This window comes from Colius striatus, chromosome 4, assembly GCF_028858725.1.
Source record: "Colius striatus isolate bColStr4 chromosome 4, bColStr4.1.hap1, whole genome shotgun sequence".
NCBI lineage: Eukaryota > Metazoa > Chordata > Aves > Coliiformes > Coliidae > Colius > Colius striatus.
Window position 1 is genome coordinate 20188875 of NC_084762.1, and position 24287 is coordinate 20213161.

Genomic DNA, 24287 nt, shown 5'->3' on the forward strand with positions numbered 1-24287 from the left:
AAAGGCAGAGTGGATTGCCCTTTTAAGTGGGTGATGTTGGAAATTAGCACTGGAAATACATTGTCAATACAGATTCTCTACATGTTTTAACAAACAACTGACTGAACTCTTTAACTCAAGGGTATAATGTTACAGCACTTTTGATTTAAGTTTCCATCATATTCACAAGACTCTTGAAGAGAGGGTCAGCAGCAGTATATTATGTGATTGCTCAAAAAAATGCTGCTGCTGCTGCTTCATTTTCTGTTTGTTGAGGATTTACTTCCCATGCATGTCATGGCAGAAGGTTTGATGAGGAGTTCCCTGTGTTCCTCTACATTTCTAGACAATTTGGGCTGAAGCAACATTCATTAAGCAGAATAGAACAGAAACAGTCGCAAAGGTGACGTGAGCTAAAAATCTCTCAAAAGAGAGTTTCGTCAGTGTAGTTTTGAAGGTTGTCTTCTCGTACTCTGTGGGCCTCTTTTCATTCTGTGAGACCTGAAGAATGGCATGGTTCATGTTTCGACCTGTCTTGGATACATCCTGCACTCTCGGTTCTGATCTGGTGGCATGAAGTGTAAGCCAGAGACATTTGATTGTATTCTTAATGATAGACATGCTAGATTATTGAAAATGAGGTTTTTTTATTATTTGGAGATGATTTACTGTTATTTGAAGGTAGTAGTGTAAGTGAAAGATCTTAGAGAAGAAAACAGTGGAAGAGGTAAAGCAATTGTATCAGCTTAATTGTACTTAGAGTGTCTGACTATCTTAGTCCTTCCCAGACCAGCTTGGTGAGCTTGAATAACTCTTTATGGTGGAGGGGAAAAAAAACAAATGATATATTTGAAATAAGATGAAGGGCAGAAGGCACTCTTTTTTATTCTTAGGCTCAGAATGGTGAGGTAGTATGGCTCCCTTTTCTCTGGATAAGCATCAGATGTATGAGGATCATCCCTTTGGTTTTGCTATCAAACTGCTCAGAAATCACAAGGGAGATGGGGAACAGCCATGTGTGTGATACCATATGGTGTACATCTAGTGGTAAAGCTGGAAAACTTAGGATAATATGTGCGATATGAAGCCAGAACCTGAACTTGATGCTGTCAGATGATCTCTCTGGCTTGATAATGTCCGGATTCATTGGCCTCCTCACTGTGTTTCCACAGGCATAGAGACCTGAGAGAGGAGGAGGGTGTTTATACATGCACTGAATCCCATGCTCAAGAATTAATCTTGATTTAGATGCTGGGACTTTCCCAACCAGGCCTCAGTGAAATTGCTTGCTGCTCCCCCTCTGGACATGCTGCTCCTTCTAATCAGACCTACCTGGCATAAGCCTCTTTTGACTGAAAGCCAACAGTGCTTGTGCTGCCATGGTTATAAGGGAGAGGCTTAACCCTGGACCTTGCAGATACACCCTTTTGTTCCACACCTTCCTTTTGCCTGGGCTTCCGAGCAAGGCAGGCCTTGTCTCTTAGGGATGTGGAGCACATCAGCAGCCATGGAAACCCAGGCTGCAGCTGTGGTGTGGCTTTTCTACCCAGAGTTAAGAAGTGAGGGATTCCCACACATGCTGAAGCATACTTGCTCTCCCAGTGCAAAAGTGGTGCTGATCAGGTTAACCTGCATACAAAGCAGGAGCTTCTGGGTTTGTTCATAGCTCAGTGAGGCCTGGAGCTGGGAGCAGCTGCACCTTGCAGTTGCCTCTTTCAGGATGCTTCATTCTAGCCTTGAGCCAACCAGTCAAAACCTGCCCATGTTTTGGTTTTGGCATTGAAGCTGTAGGCTGCCCTGTTTCGAGACCTCCAGAAAGCTTATGTGATCAACATGCAAATCCTCTCAGCATTAAGAAAATACAGCAGCCCTTTTTGGAGATGTGGTAAAAACTGGGATGTGACCAGCAGGAGTTACATGTCACTTCATTAAGGCACATACTCTTTTTTTTTTTTTTTCCTCTCTTCTCTGAGTCACCTCCCTTAGGCACGAATCCAACAGCATCTGCAGGGAGAAAAAGGAGTAAGGCACTTGAGTTTTGAATTTGTTTATTATTACAAAAGTCTCTTCTTCAATTAAAAGCAGCAAAGTTATTCACTTGCTACTGTTCTGGTGACATATTCACCTTCCTGAAATCCCACTCTACATTACAGTGTGGGGCTGAAAACTTTTTCTGACCTCTTATTTTTTAAAATGAAGGAAAAAAAAGCAAGAAGCTGGGGGAATTCTTGTGCAGTATCATCTTAGTCATCCTGTTCACATGACTGTTAGAGGGGAGAGGAAAGTTGTGGCAGAAGAGAGGAAGTGGAAGGCGATTCTCATGGAGAGGATGAAATGAAAGGCAGTCAAGCACTTGAAAAATGTGATTTTGTCAAGAGGGCTAACTGGCACGCAGTCATAGCACAGTTGGATCCTCTTGGTTCACCTGGGAAATTCCTTGGGTGAGGAGGAGGAAGAACAAGATTACAAGGAAAACTTCATGTACAGCTGTGCTGTGAACAGCATAGTGTGTAGCAAGTTATCTGCATTTTTTGCATAGCAGTTCTTAAACATTAAAGAGTTTAGTTCAGAGGTAGATCAGACCTTGTTTGGAAAAGACTTCATTTCCTTTTTCCATTTCAGGATTATTCCTTGCAAATTCTTCTGGCTCTCTGTCTGGTCTCATTTTAAAGAGAGTTGCACCACTTTCTCTGAGAGGTTAATCAAGGCTAGCCAGCACTTAAGAGTCCTCCCTAGTGTTAAGCTCAAATTTTTATCTCCTTCCTTTCAATCAGTGTATTGTAATTGCATTTTAGTTTTCCACTCTCAGTGCTGTCCAAGTGTATATGTACTTGCGTACATACTGGGGAGACTAATAACCATAGAATCATAGAATAGTTTGGAAGGGATCTTTAAAGGTCATCTAGTCCAACTTCCTGCAATGAGCCAGGGACATCCTCAACTAGATCAGGTTGCTCAGAGCCCCATCTAGTCTGACCTTGAATGTTTCCAGGGATGGAGCATCCACAGCCTCTCTGGGCAATCTGTAGCAGTGTTTTGTCACTTTCATTGTGAATCATTTCTTCCTTACCTCTGGTATGAATCTGTCCTCTTCGAGTTTCAAACCACTACCCAATGTCTTGTTGCAACAGGCCCTGCTAAAAGGTTTGCCCCTATCTTTCCTATAGGCCATGTTTAAGTACTGAAAGGAGCCTTCTCTTCTCCAGGCTGAACAATCCCAACTGTCTCAGCCTTTCGTCATAGGAGAGGTGCTTCAGCCGTCTGATCATCTTTGTGGCTCTCCTCTGGACCTGCTCCAACAGGTCCATCTCCTTTCTGTGCTGAGGACTCCAGAGCTGGATTCAGTAACTCCAAGAGCTGGTCACCATGAGAAGCGAAGGATTTAGGGCTCTTTACCTTCCTGAGCTTTTCTGCTCTGTAAGATGTCTGAGACACACAATTCATTGATTTAAAGTAGGGGAAAAAAAAACGAAGTTTCTTCCTCTGTGACTCTGGTCTCTTCTGAGCTGTGGCAGTGGTCACTTCAGAGTTGCTTGCACATGTTACTGTAACCTGGATCTATAGCTGAATGTGAGCATTTCTGTGCATATCCTTATTTTTCCCTTCTTTTTTTTTGCATGACAATCTCACTTAAAGTGTTGAGTATTTATTTTTTGGAACTGATGAATGTCTTATCATTTTCCTTGATCATTGTAAGATGCTGAAAGCCAAACCAACTTAGGAGCCTGGCTTTCGTATTCAAAGTATGCCAGTGTTGTCAGACCAAAATATGTTGTTACAGTCACAATGGGAAAATAACTTCTAAGTGCAGCTTTGTTCCTGTTCTCTTTGTATCTTGGCAGGCTAAACAGTCAGACTGAGCATTTTCAGCCTTGCCTGCAAGATCTAATCAAGGCAAACTCTTCTAAAAGGAGGATAAAGCAACACAAATGCTTCCCTCTCCTTAATTATAGTTAGGAAACTTTTTAAGTAAAAGGAGCTTTGGTGAAGAAGGTGTTTAAAAGTTGTATATGTGGATGTGATTTAGCATCTGCTGCAGTTCAACCCAAGTTGGGTAGACAGACATTTTCTCGACATCCATGTTGCAACCTAAACCACTCTGTGATTCTGTAAAAGGTGGAGATGAAGGACATGTCTATCCTTTGTACTGCTCGGCTTTACCTTCCCGCTTATCTTAGGCTGTTGCCCTAGTAATCTTTTTCCTTTCCGCTCTTGACTTGTAGTGAAACTTGCTTAACCTGCCAGAGGAACAAACCTGCTGCTTGTATGTAATGTGGACTGGTTGTGACTGTCCTTGATAACTCTGGAACCTGCTGCTTGGGTTTCGAATTTTTCTTTTCTCCTTAATGATCACATGCAGAGAGCTATCACAGCCTCTGTGATATTTGACCTACACGGTAAAAGTCAAAGGTGCAGTCAGAGTGTCTTCCTGTTTATAGCTCAATAGCTGGGGCTGCTTCCCTTCAAATATGCAAAGCTAAAACATGAAGGGATTACCACATGCCTTGCTATGGGTACGGATCCTGCTCTGGCTTTTAGGGCACTGCAGAAGCACACATGTTGCAGCAAGGAGAACTGAGAGCTAGGGGCAGCCACTGGTTTTGCCACCAGATGTAGCAAAGCCCCATGGCTGTGGTGCTACAGCCTTGTTAGCAAGCCTGGCCTTATTAATATATTCTGTTGCAGACACAGCTGGATTGCTTCTAGGACTTGCAGGAGGCAGTATGTTTGCATCTCTTAGATCATGACAAGCAGAGGTGCCCGACTGCACTTACATTAAGCTGGAAATCTCAACAATTTCTCCTGTTCGTATGCTGCCAAAGTGCCATCACACCTCTCTCAAGTAGGAGCAGCTCCATCAAAACAGACAGAGTTCAACAGGTGGACAAACAGCAGGAGGAAAGAACTTAGCCTTGAGGAAGCTGTTTTGCATGAGTAGCTACTAAACAGGAGTTCTGCATACTTGTTACTGGCGGAAAAGAGATTTTAAAAGAAAATACGAACAAAAAGTCCCACACTTAATGCGTAGCAGGTTTTTCTGTTGTTTGTTTGTTTTCTGTGTGAATGTGATTTAGCTGGACTGCTTTTTCTTTCTAGCTGTCTGAAAAGTTACTGGCCAAGTAATATTAGCTATGCATCAGCCAAGCTGCCAGAAGGTTAAACATGCCAGGCCTTGTGTGTCTGGAGTGGGGGAACAGGCACATGCAGAAGCCTGTCTCACTTTCAGGAGCTCGTCAAAACTGGAAAGCTGTCTTTACCAAAAAAAAAACCCAAAAGACCAACAAACAACCTTCCAGGTTTTCCTTTGCCTGTGCAATTGAATACTGTTTTGTTGTTTCCAGATGCTTTTTGAGTTTTGTCTTTAACCATTGTGGACAGAAACCCTTTGAACAAATAACTAGCTGCTCCTTCCTAATTCTTGCATGAATACATATGGGCAACTACCCCTCACACTGTTGAGTTATCACCCATAGGAAGCTCTAGCTAGCACGTGAGATTAGATCAGTGCCATAGAGGGGAAAAAGTATTAAAGAAAATGAGGATATAGATGCCTTCTGTTCACATCTTATGAGATCAGGTAGCACTGGTGTCGTGCAGATAAATCAGTTAGCTTTGGTGCCTGCAGTGGAAGAGCTACCAAATAGCCAAGCCAGGGAGTGCACTGTGCTCTATAGGCTGTGCCAGCACTCTGACCTCTCCCTAGGTCCTGTTGAACCTAGAGACAAACAAACCCTCAGAGCTTCAGCCTTCCTTCTGCTCCCAGTGGGGTGATTAGCAGGGAAGGAGGTCAGACAAATTCAGTAATGTTTCCATGATGCTGGCACATCTGCTGGGCACAACCTGATGGGCACATCTGCACACAAGTGCCCTCTTCTCCTTGAACCTCCCACAGTGTGACTGGCAGAAGTCACCAGCGTCCATCCACCATTTGTGTGACCAGTGAGGGTTGCTAGAGGACTGGAGAAGCATTGTTTTTCCTCTTGTGGACTTGGTCCTCTGAGCAATCCCCTCCTTGATGGGTGTTTGAAAGTTAGGCAGTAGCTGAACATCCATTTTTATGTCTTGCATTGATTCTGGTACGTGTGGTGCTTTTGGATGGAGGCTGTTCCCTCAGGAGCCTGGCTGTAATTTGAGACAGTAATTTAGATGCCTCTTTTTTTTTCAAAAAAAAAAAGAAAGAAGGTTCAGAGGTTGTTAAAAGAAACATTAAAAAAAGCATTGTGTGAGGAGACAGTCGTCCCAGCGCTCCAGGGGAGTCTGCCTGTGGGTCAGTTTGGTCCAGTGTATTATCTTGAAGCATCATGCCCTTGGCATCCAAAACTAAAACAGATTTTGTGTCATAATACCCAAGCAGTTATGAAGACATACAAGACTCGTCTAGGTTACAACATTCTCTCATGTTTGAACATGATAACATTCAGTAAAGTTAAATGGCACAGTCCAGAGAGGAGTTGTGGGTGTGACTTCTGCAGGATGTGCCCAAATACCATTAACGTTGTCTCCATTGTTCGGCTTTGAAGTCAGTCTTGGACAAAGGGCAGCTCTCTCCTGTACTCCCATTTCTCTCTGTCAGAAACAAAAGTTTCCATTGCATGGACGTGTGTAAATTTGATTTTGTTCAAAAGTCCTCTAACTGAAGGGAACCAGGTAACACTATCTTCATCAGGTTGCAAATGGAGAAAACCAAGAGGCAAGCAGGTCAAGTATACAGCCACTCACAAAATTACTTTCTGAGCCATTTTATCCCTCTTTCCAGTGTCTTTGTGACAAGAAATAGTTGTTTTCCTGGTGAAGCAGGTTTGTGAACAAGCTTTGGCAATACAGAATTTTGCAAGCCATACCTGCTGCAGCTGAACAGTGTGATCAGATATGTCTTGACTTCAAAGTTGTGGTAGAAATTCAATATCTGGGTGCACCAGTGTATTAAGGATGGAAAGGAAACAAATGTGTGTAAGAAGTGTTGCTCTGAGACTGGCATATATACAGATCCATTTGGGGTGCCAGCTTAAACTCTAAAGGAAAAAAGCTAAAACAGCTGAAAGGGGGGCGTTTTTTTTGCACTGAGAGAAGTGCATGCTGCGCTGCACGCTTTTACTTATTAGACACCCACAAGACTGGGAGACTGGGTGTGAAGATTATTGTGCAGTATTAGGCAGGAGCAGAGCCTCTTGGACAACGGGAGATGGGCATGCTGCTCATGGGACTGGATGGTAGCAGGGCAGGTCCTGTGTTGTGGGTTGAAGCATGGGGAAGAGTTCCTGGGCTCCAAGCTGTGGCCCTTGCATGTTCCTGAGCACTGTCAAGGGCCCATGCTGGATTGTGCCTCAGCTGTTTCTCAAAAGTTCAGTCTGGTTTATGGGATCTGTGGTGATATCTTTTAAAGGCAAACCTTAGAGGTGGTGTTGGCATTAAAATTTATGCAACCTTTCTGCCCCTATTTGCCTGCTGACAGTGTCTTCTTCCCCTTCCTGCTCAGGCACATGAAGATTCATGAAAAGGATCCAAACAGCACAGCAAGCACAACTCCTCCATCACCGCTGAAGCGCAGGCGATTATCTTCAAAACGGAAGTTTAGTCACGATGCTGAGATGGACAGAGAGGAGAGGACACCTGCAAAAAAGGTTATTTACAAGGGGATATGAAGCAAAAGATGTTCCTGGCTACCTCCTAAACTGTCAGCCATCGAGTTCATGCAATCAGCGTAGAAATATTAAAATGTGTTCTTGTTACGGCCCTGTATATATTTTAAGACTCCACGCTTCTCCTGTGTAGGCAGCATTGCTGACTGAGATTGAAAATTCATTTCTAATTTCAGAAATTGAAATAATTACTTCTTCTAAGTCATTATTGTTTACATTTTTGGGTTTGTTTATGATTTGTATTAGCTAATTGCTGTTGGATGACAAGAGGATGAACTATTCTTTTGTTACTGTAGCTTTTGCCCTAGGTTTGTTTTTCTCTCGTTCAATTTATAGTAGTCTTACAGGATAGTGATTTGAACTTTTTTTAAAAAGCAGTTTACTTAAAAAGCAGCAACAACTTAAGTCTGTTGATCCAGAGGAAAAAAAAATCTGTAGTACGTTTCCCTTTCACAGTAGCATAATCCTGCATTTTTGGAGTTGCAAGAGCAACTAGAAAATATTTACTTGAAGACTAGACATTTCCATTAGTGTTTTGTTTATGAAATATTTTAGTGCATTTCAGTTGTTTGTACAAAATGTATGGTGGCTGCCAAACTTTACCCCTTCCACGTACCATCTCTAAATGGTAAGTTAGTAGTACTTCCATTTAGCTCAGTGTCCCTTGTTCTGTGGATGCTTTTCTCCCTGCAATAAGAGGCCTATAGAAAACATGCGGAAGTTCATTGCTTTTCCCTGGACCACTTGAGTTAGCAGTTGGCAGTATCTCAGTGGCATAAGTAATTTATGCTGACAGCTCGCCTGGCTTTCTGAAGGGGCAGGAATGCTAGTTCAGTGGTATCTAAACATACGAGTTTATAAATTGTTCTAATGAGAAACTGGGATTAGAACTGATGTATCTGTGACTTAGCTGCACACTTTATCTCCTCCTGAGCCTCTTTTTCTTCCATGCACATTCTCACACAGGCACAGAGGCTCTGTCATTTACCCTCTGTGTTGCAGAAATGAGTCATTTCTAGTGGCCTGCAGCAAAGTTACAGATGAAGCCTGTTGCTTTGTTTTTAAAAGAAGAACTTTGAATGGATTGCATGTTTGATTTGTTGCATAAAATTCGGTCTAGCAAGGTTTTTTTGTCACTCTCTCTGAAGGTTGTCGAAGATGGTCACTCGGGTGAAGGGGATAAGAAGGCTGAGGAGGAAGCTTATCATTGTCCAGTGTGTTTCAAAGAGTTTTTTTGCAAGTATGGGCTGGAGTCCCACATGGAGACACATCCAGATAATTCATTGAGGTAAGAAATAGTTCCAAGGATACTTCTGGTCACCAGATGGCCTGAGGGAGCCTGCTAGGGAGTAGCAGGAGCCATTCAGCCCCCTGCACTGTTAACTGCCCCGCTTTGTGATTTTGAACAGGTTTTGAAGTATATGCACCTCATCTTATGTCACCAGGGTGCTGTAGGACCCTGTTGTTATTTTTTGCAAATACAGAAAATCTTGCCAGTTAATGGTGGGCATGCTTTTAAGAAGAACTTAAAGCACCACTTTCTCCCATCCAAACTCGTCACTGTTGTTACATAAAGCTGTAAAGTGCCAACACTAACAGATGGTAACAAATTAAACTAAAGAAGCTTAAAACTTGAAGCAAAACTTGATAACAAATATTTGGGTACCAACCTATGAGATTACTTTGCTTGGGAAGAAGACAATGCCTGGATTATAAAGGTTTTGTTGTCTGTTATGGAAGTGAGTGAAGATAGACGAGTTTCTGGCTCCAGACTTTCAGTACAATGTATTATGTTTTTCTACCCATTGAGGTTAGGGAATGGTTTGGATTTTGGCTTAAATCAGCTTCTCTTAACAAGGAAAAATTAGTTAATTGTTTGGGAAGGTGCTTGGGTGTTGTGTTTTGGTTCACATAATTGCCCTTGGGACTCCTGATAGTTTTTTATTTCCTGTTTCTTTACCATAGAAAAATGTAAAGCAGAAAATAGATATTCCAATTTTAGTTTAAACATGTAGAAAAGCTGCTATTTTAGAAAAGGAATTTGTCCATTTACAGAAGCTTGGTAATGTTTTAAGCTTATTTTGGGACACTGGACTCTAAGGATCTTTTTGCAAGGGTGTAGAATTCAACATCTCAAAGTGTTAACAGTCTCTCCTAAATACAGTTTTTTAACAGAATGGTGTGGAGCAAAGCCGTTCTATTCTATTAAATTTTCCATTTTTTTTTAATTAGAAAAGATTGATAAATATGTGTAAAACCATTTTTAAGGGCATTGTAAGTGCTGTAGTTATGGAGGAAAGAAGTTGGAAAGCTCTTTCTTATACTACTGTTTCAGCAAATAGTAAAATGGAGTTTGCTGTTTCTGAAGGAACTGAAATAAATTTTCATTATAGAACAAAACTGAAGCAGTTGTTCTGTGGTGAGAGCTCTGCAACCCTCACAAAAGCAAGTCTGACATAATTTTGCCATACACTTTGCACTTTAGGGAGGGTGACTGTCATATTGGGCTTATCCTGCATTGGCCTTGTTTTGAGGCTTCTATGAAGAAATGACTTCTTTTCAAATGAGTTTTGCTAGTCTTGATTATGTTGAGAAACAAAGACTAAAATATGTCACTAAAATAAATCAAAGGCATGATTGTCAAGCTCTGAGGACGTGAGTTCAGGGTGCTGCAGGTATGCTGGTCTTTATGGACTTGGGCTTCACTAGACAATGGTAGGGGTTTGGGTTTTTTTGTCAAATACTTTAGCAATTTAAAACATGTCAGTGGAGATAAAACAAGAAAAGGAAGCTCTGGTTCTCCTTGGTCAGCTAACATATTCAAAAGCTACTTGCCCAGCCTATCTGGTTTAAAACACACCTTTTTCCCTAGTCTAGATGAGTCAAATGGCACTGTCTGCTTGGCCCGGCCTAACAGAAAATCCTCTGGTAAGCAGAACAGTCTGGGTTGCCGTTAAAGTGGTGCTTTCATCCCAAAGGAAGTGGATTAAAATCCTTGGCAAACAGGGGCTGTAATCCCCTGGTTCCAAGGGTTCTGCAAGACTGTAGGATTTAACAAGATAGGCTGAATGTGACACACCAGTCTCAGTCCTGAGTTCATGTGACCGAAATGATTCATCTTGGTGAGGCTTAGGGGTGGATTTTTGAGTGAAAGAGAAGAAAAGAGAGTATTTTGTCAGAGCATCAGAGCAGGAGGCACGTGTGCATGGGTGTGCTCATGGAAGGGGAGCAAACTGCAAAATGTTAGAAGGCATTTATCAAATCCTGGTGTTTCCTTATTGTAGAAGGCAGGGAGGAAGAACTCTCCTTAGAGTTCAAACAAACAAAAAAGCATAGCAACTCTGTTATGAGCAAAGGGCAGGGAGCAGAACACCCTCATTCTCTTTTTATTGCCAATATTGTAAAAGTAGAGTCATTTGCTCAGGACGTCTCTGAGGTATGAGATGTGCATCCCAGAGGCAATTGCTCTATGTGCTCTGTGTCTGGCAGTTGGTTTGGAGCTACCACTTTAAGTAGGCCCAGCACAGACTATTTTGTCATGACCAAAAATAAGTGATGCTCAGTCTGCCTAGCCATGCCTTTTTTTGTAAACCACAGAGCAAACATCCGAATCCTTTTTGCTCCCCCCCTGTAGTTAGTATAAAAACCACCATAGACATCTGCTCTGGAGCAGTGCATCAGCATGATACCAGCCTCCCTAGCAGCAGCAAAATGCCAGGGTGGGCAGGAGCTGCTGCCTGGCTTCCTTGTGGTCCTTTAATCCTGCCATTGCAGTGCTGTTGTGTAAATACAGCCTCTTGCCCCCAGAGCTGTCATGAGTCTGTCTGTCCCGGCTCTCCTCTGCAAAGTAGCAGAAAAAGGTAAAGCTGTCACGAAACCCGGGGACCAGTGTGTGAGCAGCTAATTTACAGGGTGGACCATTACCCTTCTAGATACTGTCAAATGAACAACTTCAAATCACAGGGTTAGCTGTTCGAAGTCAGATGAAAAGACACCCCTCATTGTCTTCCCCAGTGCTGCTTTTTCATGTAAAGCCCCGAGCGAGCAATGAGGGAGCACCTCATTGTTTACTTGCAGCAGAATAAACAATACTTAATCCACCGATTGTGTGAGAGGGGCTCCCGCTTGGGAGAGTATCTCTTGATTATGTAAAATCCTAAATCGTGCAGCTTTGTCTCCTAATTACGGTAAGGACTGCCCTGCTCTTGGGAGCAATAATGGGGCCCTTTGTCCTGCCGACAATGGGCTGTGGCACTGCATCTCCTTCATGGCATTACCCCCCAGGTCAGTCTCTGTCCCATTCAAGCCCTGGGATCTGCACCCTAATTAGTGATGTGAGCTTGTCCCAGCAAGGTTGTCTGCAGTCCCTGTTAACAGTGGGAGGTGGCCCAGGGGTGCTTTCTGACCCCTTTCCTCTCTACCTGAATTATTTAAAGAGGAGGTCTGTTTCCCTGCAGCTGGGGCCTCAGGACACTGTCTATTTTGGTGAGTTTGTATCTGAGGGTTGATATAATTAGCAGAGCACTGAAACACTGGGCAGCCAGTTGGGAAAATGAGAAACCTCGTGGAGCAGGGTAACTTCTCTGGAAACTTTTGTGGTGGAGGGTTGCTGTCAAACACGGGAATGTGCTTGTAAAGGTCGCGTGACTGACAGCTCTGAGCAACATCAGCAGCACAAGCAAAGGAGACGTGAGGATTTCCTGAGGAGAAAGCTCTTGAGGCGCTATGTGAGGTTTGTTCTCTTTCATTTGGCGAGTACAATGGAACAGGCTTAAAGTAAAATGTGTGGCTTTTGAAAAAATACATGCACTATAAAATTGCTCTGTTGGGTTTCACTGTAACCAGAGCATACCCTGTGTATTTCCTCTCTGCTTCCTCCAGGAGGCTTCTTACAGTACTCTGTACCAACAGATAAAGGCCTGTGAATTTTTCCTTCCTCACAGCAGCAAGGAGACATTTATGCTGCCTCTAAAGCTCCTGTATGTTCCAGAGCAGAGGAGGAAGGAGATGATGATAACATTGCAATTACCTCCTTTCTTACAGACATGTTTCAAAATCAGTTTTCAGCAAGGATAATTGTGCAGTTTGAACATGAATCTAAATGGAGACTTTCTCGTCAAATTCAGTTTGGTGTGGCACTGCTTTCAGTAATGGGATTTGGTTTTGCTAACTTTTTATAGGAGGCAGAAAATCAGCATTGAAAGACACTGCCTCAGTCAGGGTCGACGCAGTGACCAGAACCAGTAGATACCTGTTGCCATGATTGGATTCAAGGATAGATTAAGTTTTTTGACCCTTTACAGAGCATATCCAAACAGTGATATAATATATTAAGCTTTGTAACGTGCCAAATCCCAGTCATATTTTCACAAGGATAGCAAAAGCAGTTCTCTTGTCTCAGGGTACTGGGCTTCTATAGAACTTCAGTACAAAGAAAACCAAAAGCCATTCACAGTCTACCTTGTTCTTCAAAACAGCCTACCCAAGTTTAACTGAAACTTGTAAAATCAAATTGGCTAGAGGTTGAATGCCAGCATGGAAAGCTGTTGTTTTGAACAGTTAGATCAGTGACAGGCATAGCAACAGAAGAGCTGAGGTCCTGGAATGGAAAATGTCAGGACACCCTGACCATTGGTGTCTAGTGTCATCTGCCGCCAGTTTTGCCAGACTAACCACTGTGAGTTCTTGTTTCTGAACATGCTCCCAGGTGGAAAACACTATTGTTGTGTTTTGATGTTACCTGGCTTCACTCAGGAGGAGTGGACAACTTAATCACCCTAGGAATGATCTCCTGGACTCTGTGGATAAATTGTGGATAAATTGGATAATTGATGGAGTCAGGCACTTCTCAGAGATGTCCAGTGATAGGACAAGGGGCAACGGGTACAAGCTGGAACATAAGAGGTTCCACAGAAACATAAGGAAAAACTTCTTCACTGTGAGAGTGAGGGAGCAATGGAAGGGTTATTGGGTCTCTTTCTCTGGGGACATTCAAACCCCACGTGGACGAGTTCCTATGTGACCTACTCTAGGTGGTCCTGCTCTGGCAGCGGGGTTGGACTAGGTGATCTTTCGAGATCACTTCCAACACTTAAGATTCTGTGATTCTGTTTCACAAGATGTCACATGCAGCTTGTGATTCAGTTGACTTGGTCACCAGGTTTCCCCCATTGCCAGCACATCCCCATTGTTAAGTGCGTGGTGTCTGGTGGTGGGACTCTGCAAGGCACCCGGACCTACGTCCCAGTCTTAAATCACTTCAGTCAATGCACATGAGCAGCCCCATTTAAGTCAAGACAAAGCGGATTTTGAGTGAAAATTATTCCAGCTACTTAGAGTGCTAAGTGTTTATTGCCCAATTACTGTTCTGCACATTGGCTTTGGGGAGATAAAATAGCCAAGGAAATAATGTAAATTTAAAGCATACAGAAATTATTTCAATCATTAGTGCCAATGGAAGAGATAAGGCACGGCTGTGTATGGACCAGCAGTGGGACTGAGTAAAAGTACATTATATAGGATGTAGAAGAAAAAAAAATGCTGGAAGATGATCCTTAAGGTTGATTCCTGTTTTTACTTAAGCAACTTTGGGAATTCACTTTCTATCTTTTCTCTCCTTATATAGTAGGGAATAATCCTGCTGACTGCTTTTTAGTGAAGCGTGCTGCTTTCTGCATGTGGTCAGCCTTTTGTGGGTAGAGGGTATTGGTGACAGTGCAAACTTGAGAAACAAATGTGTTTGAAAGCTAAATGTTGCCAACTTGTATTTGCTTGTGAGAGGAAGCTATGGGTTGATGGTCGAGAGAGGAAGTTTTTTCCTAGTAGTTGACACCATTGTTACTGGAAGCAACTTGAAGCATGAATAACAAGTTGTCTTCATGCAGCATTGTGAAATTTCATGGTACTTCTGCATCTCTGTCAGCTGTTGGTGTGCACATAGTTAAACCTTGTTTAAAATATGAAACACTGTGCTCTTTTAATGCAGCTGTGTAATTGTGAGGTGGTTGTATCCTACATGATTGTTGAGTACTGAGAGATGGAGAGTACTTCAGAATAGACATGTTCATGTACCTCCTTGAGCTTTGGTTTTGACAGACTATACTTTGGCCCTTCTTAGTCATTATTTGAGGCTGAACCAGCAAGGATACTTTAGGTGGGAACTGCTGCTAGAGTTAATAACAGAGTCAATACTACGAGAGTTGTTATAGCCAAGGATGGAGGCGCACAAGGGTCAGTTGTTCGGCATTGCTGCTGCAGCTGACTCTCCTGCTGAGCTCTGTTCTGCAAGCTGCTTGCTCAGTGTCTTGCTGATAGTAACTGGGAACCAAATCCTGGTCTCTCTTGGCAGCATTTTCAGTGCAGAGATCCACGAGCCAGCTAGTGATGATGAAATCAAGCTCTGGTAAATGCTAGGACCTAAAATGTACTGTGCCACAATGCAGCTCTCAATGTTGATAAACCAGAGAGGAGTGTGTGCAAGCAAGCTGGTGAATGCATCCTTTTGCTGAGCAAACAGAGAGGTAAAATCAGTGGGATGAGCATCTGACTATATGCTGGCTTGCAAAAGCAGACCAGAACTACTGCATTGAAATGCTTTCTGAAAATTCTGTTCAGAAAAGAGAGATGGGAAACATCCGAGGATGGACAAGGCCTAGAAGTGGTCAGCTCACATCAGGGAGTTCATTGTGTGAGGAGACTGGGAATCGAAAAATATCAGATAATGAATGGACACTGGAAGTGATGCTCTCATGTGAAACTGTGGTGTGTCACATGGTACTGAATGTCTTAGCTCGGTTGTGAGAATAGAAAAGTGGGTAAAATGCAAAGCTGACTGTAGAGGAAATATTCTTGTAAAAGGGAATACAGGAGGGAAAGAGGGCCGACCCCAAACATGTTATTAGCATGCCTGCCTGATCCCGATGACCAGTTTATATGCAGACTCTCTCAAAGTGCTGGCTGCTGTTATTGTGTTAGCAGTCACGTCTGCATGCTGAGCATAGTTTACCTGCGAGTGTAGATAAGGGCAAGGGTGTTCAGTCCAGACTGGGCTGCAGCTATTTGTGATCCCTGTTGTCATCAGTGGATGGTTATAGGATAGACAAACCCCTGTAGATGTGTTTTGTCTTATGTTACTTGTGAAAAGCGATGTTGCTTTTCTAACGTGGTAGACTGAAATATTTTAACTCTTACCATTAGTTTTAAAACTACACAAGTACTTAGCTTCCATATTTGAAAGATGTATTGGAAGGCAGGAAGTGCTTTCATTTTCTGACCCCAAAAGGATACCAGAAGGTCCTCTTGAGGTTGTGTGCACAAATCATGACATTTATTCTGGATGCTGTGCAGCTTCCAATTTCAGTAGCTGTAGAGAACTGTACTGGTTATGTTTTGGGTTTTTTTATCCCAGTTACATTTGCCCATGTCATTATACCCTTCAGTGTTACTTATGTTGATCTCCAGCTTTTGCTCTGTGATTCTGTCCAGCCAATTTCTTGGCATTTCTGATTTTTAAAACTTTGACCTTTATTTAATGAAAAGGTCATTATGAGGAATGAACTGCTTTGTTTGTGCAAGTCTCTGCAGACCATCTCCCTTTTTCCCTTTATTTGTTCTTAGTTGCATGTTAATTCTGTTGAAGTAAATTGTAGAGTATGCTACTGTTCCACTGGGGCAGAGGTCGCTACAGCTGGCACTGCTGAAGTGCAATTCATTACAGTGTTGAGAAGAAATAAAGTCTTTTTTTCCTCTTGTATTTTCTTTGCTTACACACAAAGAAAGTTAAAAGATGGCACAGGATGGCTTGTGCCTTTTTATTACAATTTCCAGCAGTTAACTTAACTTGAGTTACTGTGGCTGTGGGAGTCAGGATACAGTGGCATGGATCCTGGCTCTGCAGTGTGCCAACAAGTTTCTGAAGCACGCCATCGCCCTGGTTTATATCTGATCTGCCCTGGCTCCTGCATGGCACTGCTCTCGCCTGGACCACTGCGCTGCTGTAGGAATGCACACAGCCTTGTGCATCCCTCTATTAATAGAAGGGCTGGCGCAGGGGTTTCAGCCTTTGCTGCACCCAGGGATGGCTTCTGTGAGGCACAGGATTAAAGGGAGCGATGTAACAGTCAGACAGCCAGTGGGGAGGTGGGACGGAGGAAAAGTTAAAAGTTCCACTTTTGCCGAGGAGGTGAAGAAGCGTGCACTGAACTTCTGATGACCTGAAGGGGAGTTGTAGTAAGATGAGTGTTGATCTCTTCTTTATAGTAATGAATGACAGGACATGGGCAAATGGGCTTGACTTGCACCAGGGGAGGTTTAGATTAGGCATTAGGAAGAATTTTTTCACCAGGAGGATTATTAAGCACTGGAACAGGCTGCCCAGGGAGGTGGTGGAGTCACCATCCCTAGAGATATTCAAAAGACACATAGATGAGGTGCTGAGGGATATGGTTTAGTTTAGTGATGTGTTTAGTTTAGCAGTGTGAGGTTAGTGGTTGGACTCTATGATCTTAAAGGTCTTTTCCAACTGTAACAATTCCATGATTCTTTCCCCCCGTGCACTGGGGAAGGGAGGGAACCCCCTAGCAGGCAGTCGGTTCCCAGTGCCACTTGTGGTTTTGGCCCTGACCCATAGCATTGGGCAAGGTGGAGATGGAAGAGCAGCAGATCCTTCAGCATCAGACATGTCTGATGCTGCGAGCAAAGGGGACCAGAATGGTGGTCACGGGACAGCAGAAGGACCCACAGGAATCCCCGTGAGGGAGGCAAGAGCAGCATTCACAGCACTGCTACTTTTCCATCTATCATCTTCAGCAAGTGGGAGAGATTAGTGCAGCTGTTGGATGTTATTTCCCAGGGCCCTGGGTGTGGAGGCCAGGAAGGGTTTTTCATCCAAAAGGAGATGAGTATCTGGACCTGGGTGGGGTTGCACAGGAGCAGAAACAAGTTTACTCTCTCTGTTCTCCTCTCCTTTCCTTTGCTTTGCCCCAGAAGATGTGAGAGTGAAGCAAAGGAGTCTTTTCCTGACAGGGAACACATCTGTAACGTGCTAGGTTTCAATCATAGTGAAAGCCCTTACATTTAAAACCATCCATTCTGCATCTCCCACTCCTTGCCAGCCTCCTCTGCAGCACACGTTACTGGTGCAGCAGCTGGAAAGCTGCTCCCTTCTCTGGTGTGGACATGAGTCAACAGTAGAATATCACCCATCTTTCTTTTCTGCCCAGTTGTATTATTTTTAGGTCAGCGTAGGATTCTCTGTGCTCGTAAGGAGACACATTAATTCTGCGAATAATGTGAGAGAGAAAGGAGAATAACAATGACAAAGGTAGAAATTTATAGCTGGTATTTATTAGGTATTTCAGTGGAAGAACTTAGATGACTTAATAACATAACTGTATGAATGACTTCTGTCTCAGGATATGTTTCATTCCTGTTTTGTTTTCCTTGCTATTGTTTGCAGCAGTTGCTAAAGAGCACAGGCAGGAGAGGAACAAAATGGTACCATGCTCTTTATTTTAGATAAAGCCTAGAAATTAACGCTCTTTATGTTTGTTAACATCCCCAATATGGGCAATGTAAAATTTGGTTCTGTATTTCCTTTCTAAAATGTCTTTGCTTCTCTTAAAGAATAAAAGCTATTTCCATTGCTGACAAATTCGAACTGACTCAGAGGAGAGCAGAATGGGAGGCAACAGGCATCGCTTATGTAAACTTTTTTTACATAGGTGCTGCTTGTCCTGAGTGTAGCAAATCCTGGCTTGCCTCTCGAACAAGCTACACAAAGCACTGGCTGTTCCTTAAAGCCTGTTAAAATGCTTTTATATCCTAATTAGCATTACAGAATTCAAAAATGCTAACTTATTTTAGTAGAAAGCTTTTTAATGGTATGTTTTTACACAGGGACTTTGTCTGCATTTAAAAAAAAAAAAGGAAAAAGGGGCAGTGGTATAGTAATAATTAAACAGCCTGTCCCGATGTGATGTGTGGCCTGGGCACCAAGGTCAACCTGGTCATGGCATTGTCATCACAGCTACATTTTGGTTCTGCTTTCATGTTTCAGCAGTTCTGTTCTCTCACTCACTTGCTTTGTGCCCCTCTGACAGAGAGCCAGAGCCAGAGTGTTAAGTTTGTGTTGTACAGGTATGAACAGCTCTGAAACGTAAAGGCGGTTGAGAATGAAGCTCATTTTAAAGCAGTCATAGCTGCTAAAAGCAGTGCTTTCCTTTTTACGTATAGTCGAATCTTTGTGCTTGGAACTGAACAGCTTTCCTTGCTGTGCTCTATAATCATATTTATAGAAGAAAAATGGAAAACTAGGGCCAAGACTAGCAATCACATGATAACGCAGCAGCTTTTATTTGCTACATCTGTAAACTTACCTTGCAAGTGCAGTGCTTTTGTCTTGGCTCAGGTGTTGAGCCATTGCTCTGCCTGTTCTGCTAACAACCTCAGAACCCGTTCCCATCTCTGTTCTCTATAGCCATACCATCCGTGTTTGACTTGGCACTACACGTGAGCAGACTTGTGAAACTGTAAGGAGAGAGAGATTTTTTTGTGTTTTGGTTTGGTTTGTCTTTTTAAAGTTCATCATGAGAAAAGTATTACCATATGTTTCAGATGCTTTATTTGATATGCTGGACTTTTCTGACTTTCCACAATTATTTAACTGTTTTTTTTTTTTTAAGCAACTCAAGATGAAAAACCATTCGGATCCCCAAGGATTCCTTTCTCCTGTCCTCCTTAGACTGCACTTTTAGATTAAAAAATACCTTAGATGTTGACACTAATTGAAGATGGAAAATAGTACCAGTGACAAAACAGAAGAATTAATGGTTTAGCATCCTTAAAAGAAGTTAATGCTTCTAGTTAATGCTCTGTTAGGCATGGCACCTTACTCCATTTTAATTTGACACAAGCCTTAGTCAATGCAGCATGATGCTTGCCTTAACTAGTTAGGTTTTGAAGCTTAGTACCTGTAAGTTTTTCTTGGACATGCTACACGTCCATGTCTGCACCTGCATCGCTAATTGTGTTTGAAGTGCAAGTCGTGTCATTTGAGAGAAACTCGGACTCCCTCCCCACTCGAGGTGAGGGGGAGAGAGCTCAACAAAACCACACACACATGAAAAAAAGCCCAGTGTATGCACTCCTGGGCAAATAGGCTGTGTATTTTAAATAGCTTGCATCCCCAGTGAAGACTGACAAGCCCAAGTGAGGTCTGCAGGGCCTGTGAGCCCTCCAGAGCCAGCAGCGTGGCGGCACCCCTCAGCATCGGGAGGGCTTGACAGTGACCTCCCCTGTCCTTGGTGAGCGGCAGAGGCACAAGGTGCCAGCTTGACTGCTGCAGCCCGCCAGGCTGCTGCCTCGCCATGCGGCCTGTCCCACATGCCTCTTCAGGGAGGACTTTTCTCTGGTTGTTTTTATTCCACATCTCCGGACTGTGGCCACCTCTCGCAGGTGCGCCTGGACTGTGGAGGGGAGGGAAGGCACCCAGGAGTCCCTGCTGAGCTCCAGCTCCAGTGCAGTGTTGTAAATGGTGCTGAGCCAGGGCACGATACACTTGTATTCCCTGAAGTGCCTGCGTCTTGCGATGACAGGCATGATTTATCTGGATGTTTCTCTTTTTTTCAGCCAGGAGCTTCTTTTTGACTAAATGGGAAAAGAGCTAAATAGTTTTCCTGACTTTGTCTTTTTGCTTGCTGCTTTTTCACTCACAGCAAGGAAAGCTGAAGACAAAGGAAGACGAATACAGAGGAGTGTCTAATTATATACACTACAAAAGATAGAAAGTACATATTCCTTTTTCAAGATATATTTTGTTAGGGAGGAGGAGAGACCGTTCCCTTTGCATGGAAAACACCATTTTTAAATAGCAAACTTTTACTGTCCCGAGGTGTAGTGGTAATACAGGTGTGCCACGAAGGACTTTCACACAGATCTCAGTTCTGAAAGATTTATACCCCAGTGCAACTCTTGACGGGAGCCCTAGATAAAGCAGTGCTTAAAAACAGTATGTGTTGCACAGGTGATAGAGGTGAGGGAGTGTAAGATGGACAAGGTGCACCTCCCCGCTGTGTGGGAGTCTGCCTGCCTGCCCAGGAGTGCTCACTCCCACTCAGCCAGCATCCTGGAGGTACTGGCCACCGCCAGCTTTCCCAGTAGCTCTGTAGCGCCATCAGTGGTAGCTGTGCCTGCCCCGTCACACACAAGGGGAAGCAGCCACTGGATTGGGTGACCGGTCCAGCAGAGTCCAGGCACACTGGGGGCACCAGAGCTGTCTTGGGACACCCCAAGGGAAGGGTCTGTGTCCCCCCATAGAACAGGCAGCCCCACAGCCTGCCAGCAATGCTCCTGGGGATGCAGGAGTGCTGCTTGCAAGTCCTCCTTGTCAGGGTGCTGACGTACCAGAAGGAGCATGCCAGAAGCACTGCTTGCTTTCACACGAGGTGTTTTCGTCACCTCTAAAAAAGAATTTATTTCAATAGCCTGCAAGTTCTTCAGGTGACTTGCTCTAATGCTTTGATGCCCTCCTTCCCCCAAAGGTTTTGGTGGTTGGGTGTTTTTGTTTTTGCTGAAGATGAAAGCTGAAGCTTCACAGAATAGGTGCTGCCAAATGAGGTGGAGGAGAGCTGTAAGTCCCGAGGCTGGGGAGCACTATGTGTCAGCATTCTGCCCACTTCCCTAACCCCTGAGATTATTGTCACATTTAGCAGACCTCTTCAAGTAAACATTTGCTTTGTAAATGGCATTTGTTCAGTATTTAATGAAATGCAGGGACTATGCCGGCAATAGTTATAAAGGTAGGATGCGAGGGGATTGACAGGGGAGTTAAAATAGATTAAACCTCTGGCACGTAGTATTTATGTCCCAGCCTTCTGGGTACCATGATAACAAATGCCGTGTTACATGTACTTCACGCTTGCTTCTTTCACCACTCAGAGATTGAGTCCAATTGCTTTGTGGGTGCCTTGGTTATCTCTTCATTTTCAGGGAATAAAAAAGGTCCGGGGAAGTTTATGTAGTGATAAAAAGAACAACAATGGGAGTTTGTTAGGGACAGGACAGGGAGGGAGTGGTTTCAGGATTTTGTCAGAAGTCATTTCTAATTGCAGGATGTTTTTTTAATGAGTAGGCACATGTCCTTTTCCTTGATGCAGAATGAGAAGACAGTGGGGGGAACTAAGGCAGAGTGAGACGTGAAAAACTCCTTGTGCATATTATAATGAGAAAATGTGGCTGCTTCACATTCACTGGTGTTCTCTTCCATGAAACCCACGTTTTGGTTGCAAGCTGGGCTGTAACCACAAGGAACCATGTTGAGTGAAACTATGTGTCACTTGTTGAATGCAGAATGGACATGACCTGTCATGCTGCAGAGCATAAATCCCAGATATTTAAAGTTCAGTAGGCTTGTTTGTTGCATAATTGGCAAAATACATAGCTGCATTTCCAGTAGCTTCAGTCATTTAACCTGGGTGTGCTTTATGGGACAAATTTTGGCTTAGCTAAATTTGGTACTTGACAACTTGGAAAAACAGGAGATGGTAGCAATAAAATGTAGGTAGGACCTTACTTCTGTGTTTTGTTTTGAAGCACACTGGCAGTGTTGTATGAGTTGTTTGGGGTACATTAGAGTTATATTCTCGATAGCAACTTTTAGAAGAATCAGTGAAAGTTTATGGAAAGGCAATGTGGAGAAAATTCATAGCTGGGTATTTGAGGGATGTGCAGTAGTATGCTTTAGGCAGTAGTTAAAAAAGGTGCTATTTATGTATTTGCAGCTGCTCACCACTTAGGTCTGATTTAGTGTCTCCTTGACACTGATGTTTTTAAAATGTCTTTTAATAGTACTTTTTAGCAAAATTGAAATAGTGTAAGGCCATTGAAATACTTTATGTTGCATAATGAGAAGGTTGTCGGGAGGCTGTGGTCTCAACTGTCGCTGCCACCTGCCCACATGGGATGTTCCATTCTTGTGTGCTGTACACTTATGGTGAACTTGATAGCCAGAAACTGACAGAAAGTGACTGATTGAAATGTCCTTTCTGTGACAGGTTTGTGAGGCACTGTGGCTTTGTTTTGCATTTAGCAGGTTCTTAGTGTGATGGGGTGAGAGGAAGGAGGCTGTCCTAACATGAGAAGAATGCTAGTTCTTCAGTCTGCAGCAGTCAGTAAGTCATTGCTGGTTTATTCCTTTCCTTTCCAGGTGTGACATATGTTGCATTACCTTCCGTACTCACCGGGGCTTACTGCGCCATAATGCAGTTATCCACAAGCAGCTTCCCAGAGATCCCATGGGAAAACCTTTCATCCAGAACAACCCTTCGATCCCAGCAGGCTTCCATGACTTGGGATTCACCGACTTCTCCTGTAGGAAGTTTCCCCGCATTTCTCAGGTACTCTCTGTTCTTCATAGCTACCACCAGCTGATACAGTGTGTAACTTCTGAATTCATTGAAAGGTTCGTGCTTGACAAGGCAGAGCATGACTGTAGAATATTTTGTGGAAAGTGCATTACCCTCGTCCGTGGAGGCTTCAAACACTTTCTGCCTTCCTTTTCTTTTTTTTTTCATCTAAGGAATACCTGGGTTGGGTTGGTTTTTTTTTCAGCATTCCAGTGGATAACTATTGGTGTAAAGATCTGTGAAAATATTTTAAAGGAAAACTTGGGCAATATTAGATCCTTGCCCCTTCCTGCCTGCACGTTAGTTCTTCCCAAAACCATCCCACTTCTAAAATCAATAGGGACGACACGTGGTAAGGAAGACATTTATTTTAATTTACTGTAACAAGAAGGTAATTGTGTGTGAAAGATATTGTCACCAAAAAACTTTGGGGAGTCCCCTTACTTACTGAACGGTGACATCTTCAGTGACTTCTTCACAAAACACTCGAAGGCACCTTTCCACTGTGTTCCTTACATGAGGTCTGAATGTCTTGCACCTTTGAGGCACAGTGAGTAGGGAAAGGCAGGAAGATAGTGACTGTTTTTCTGAGAGCCACAAAGCCTTCTGTGGGTGGTATTATTCCTCCCTCTATCAAACTGTCTGCCTTAATTTGGGTCTGGATGAAACTGCTTATCTATTTAATTAAAAAAACAAAAGGGAAAAACTCAACAATCCAGCGGGATCACGCTTATTCAGTATCTGCACTTTTCTATTCACAAATCTATTTGGATTAAAACATTGATTTCCAGCTCTTCTGGCTGCAAGGTTATAGACCTGAAGTTTGCTGCTGGTCCAGGAGAACATGTAGGTCATCCTGTAACTTTTTGATTTAAAAGTTACAAAATCAGGAGGAGAGAGAACTTTTTTAACAACTTGGATTTCTTTTGTTTGCAATTAATGGCAGACATTTAAAGTTACTAAGAAATTTAAATGTTTGGACTTTTCTTTTTGTAATAATTTACTTGCACTGTGAGGGAAGGCCTATGAAATAGCTCAACAAAATGTGTGTAGAACATTGAAGCTCTTAATTTATCACTTGTGCTCTTCATTGATATGGAGCCTTTGCAACAGATGAGCTGTTTGAATCCATCGTTTTCAGGGACAGGTATAAAATCCTTTTGTGAGCTTAGCATTTTTCTTGGGAGAGTAACTGTAATCTGACTTCACCAACCAAAAGCTTTTCTGCTTTGAGCTCTACATTTTGTTGATTTGCTTTTGGGGGATA

The 24287-nt window shown here is 43.1% G+C and overlaps 1 protein-coding gene across 3 annotated transcripts in view; it reads left to right on the plus strand.

Moving 5' to 3' along the window:
• The window catches only part of RREB1 (ras responsive element binding protein 1), a 124466-nt gene that overhangs the window by 75074 nt on the left and 25105 nt on the right, over positions 1-24287 (plus strand). For all 3 annotated transcript variants that reach the window (XM_061995948.1, XM_061995947.1, XM_061995949.1), the window contains 3 exons: positions 7457-7601; positions 8768-8907; positions 22822-23011. In XM_061995948.1, the coding sequence (XP_061851932.1) occupies positions 7457-7601; positions 8768-8907; positions 22822-23011 (475 nt within the window). The remainder of the gene's footprint in view (positions 1-7456; positions 7602-8767; positions 8908-22821; positions 23012-24287) is intronic.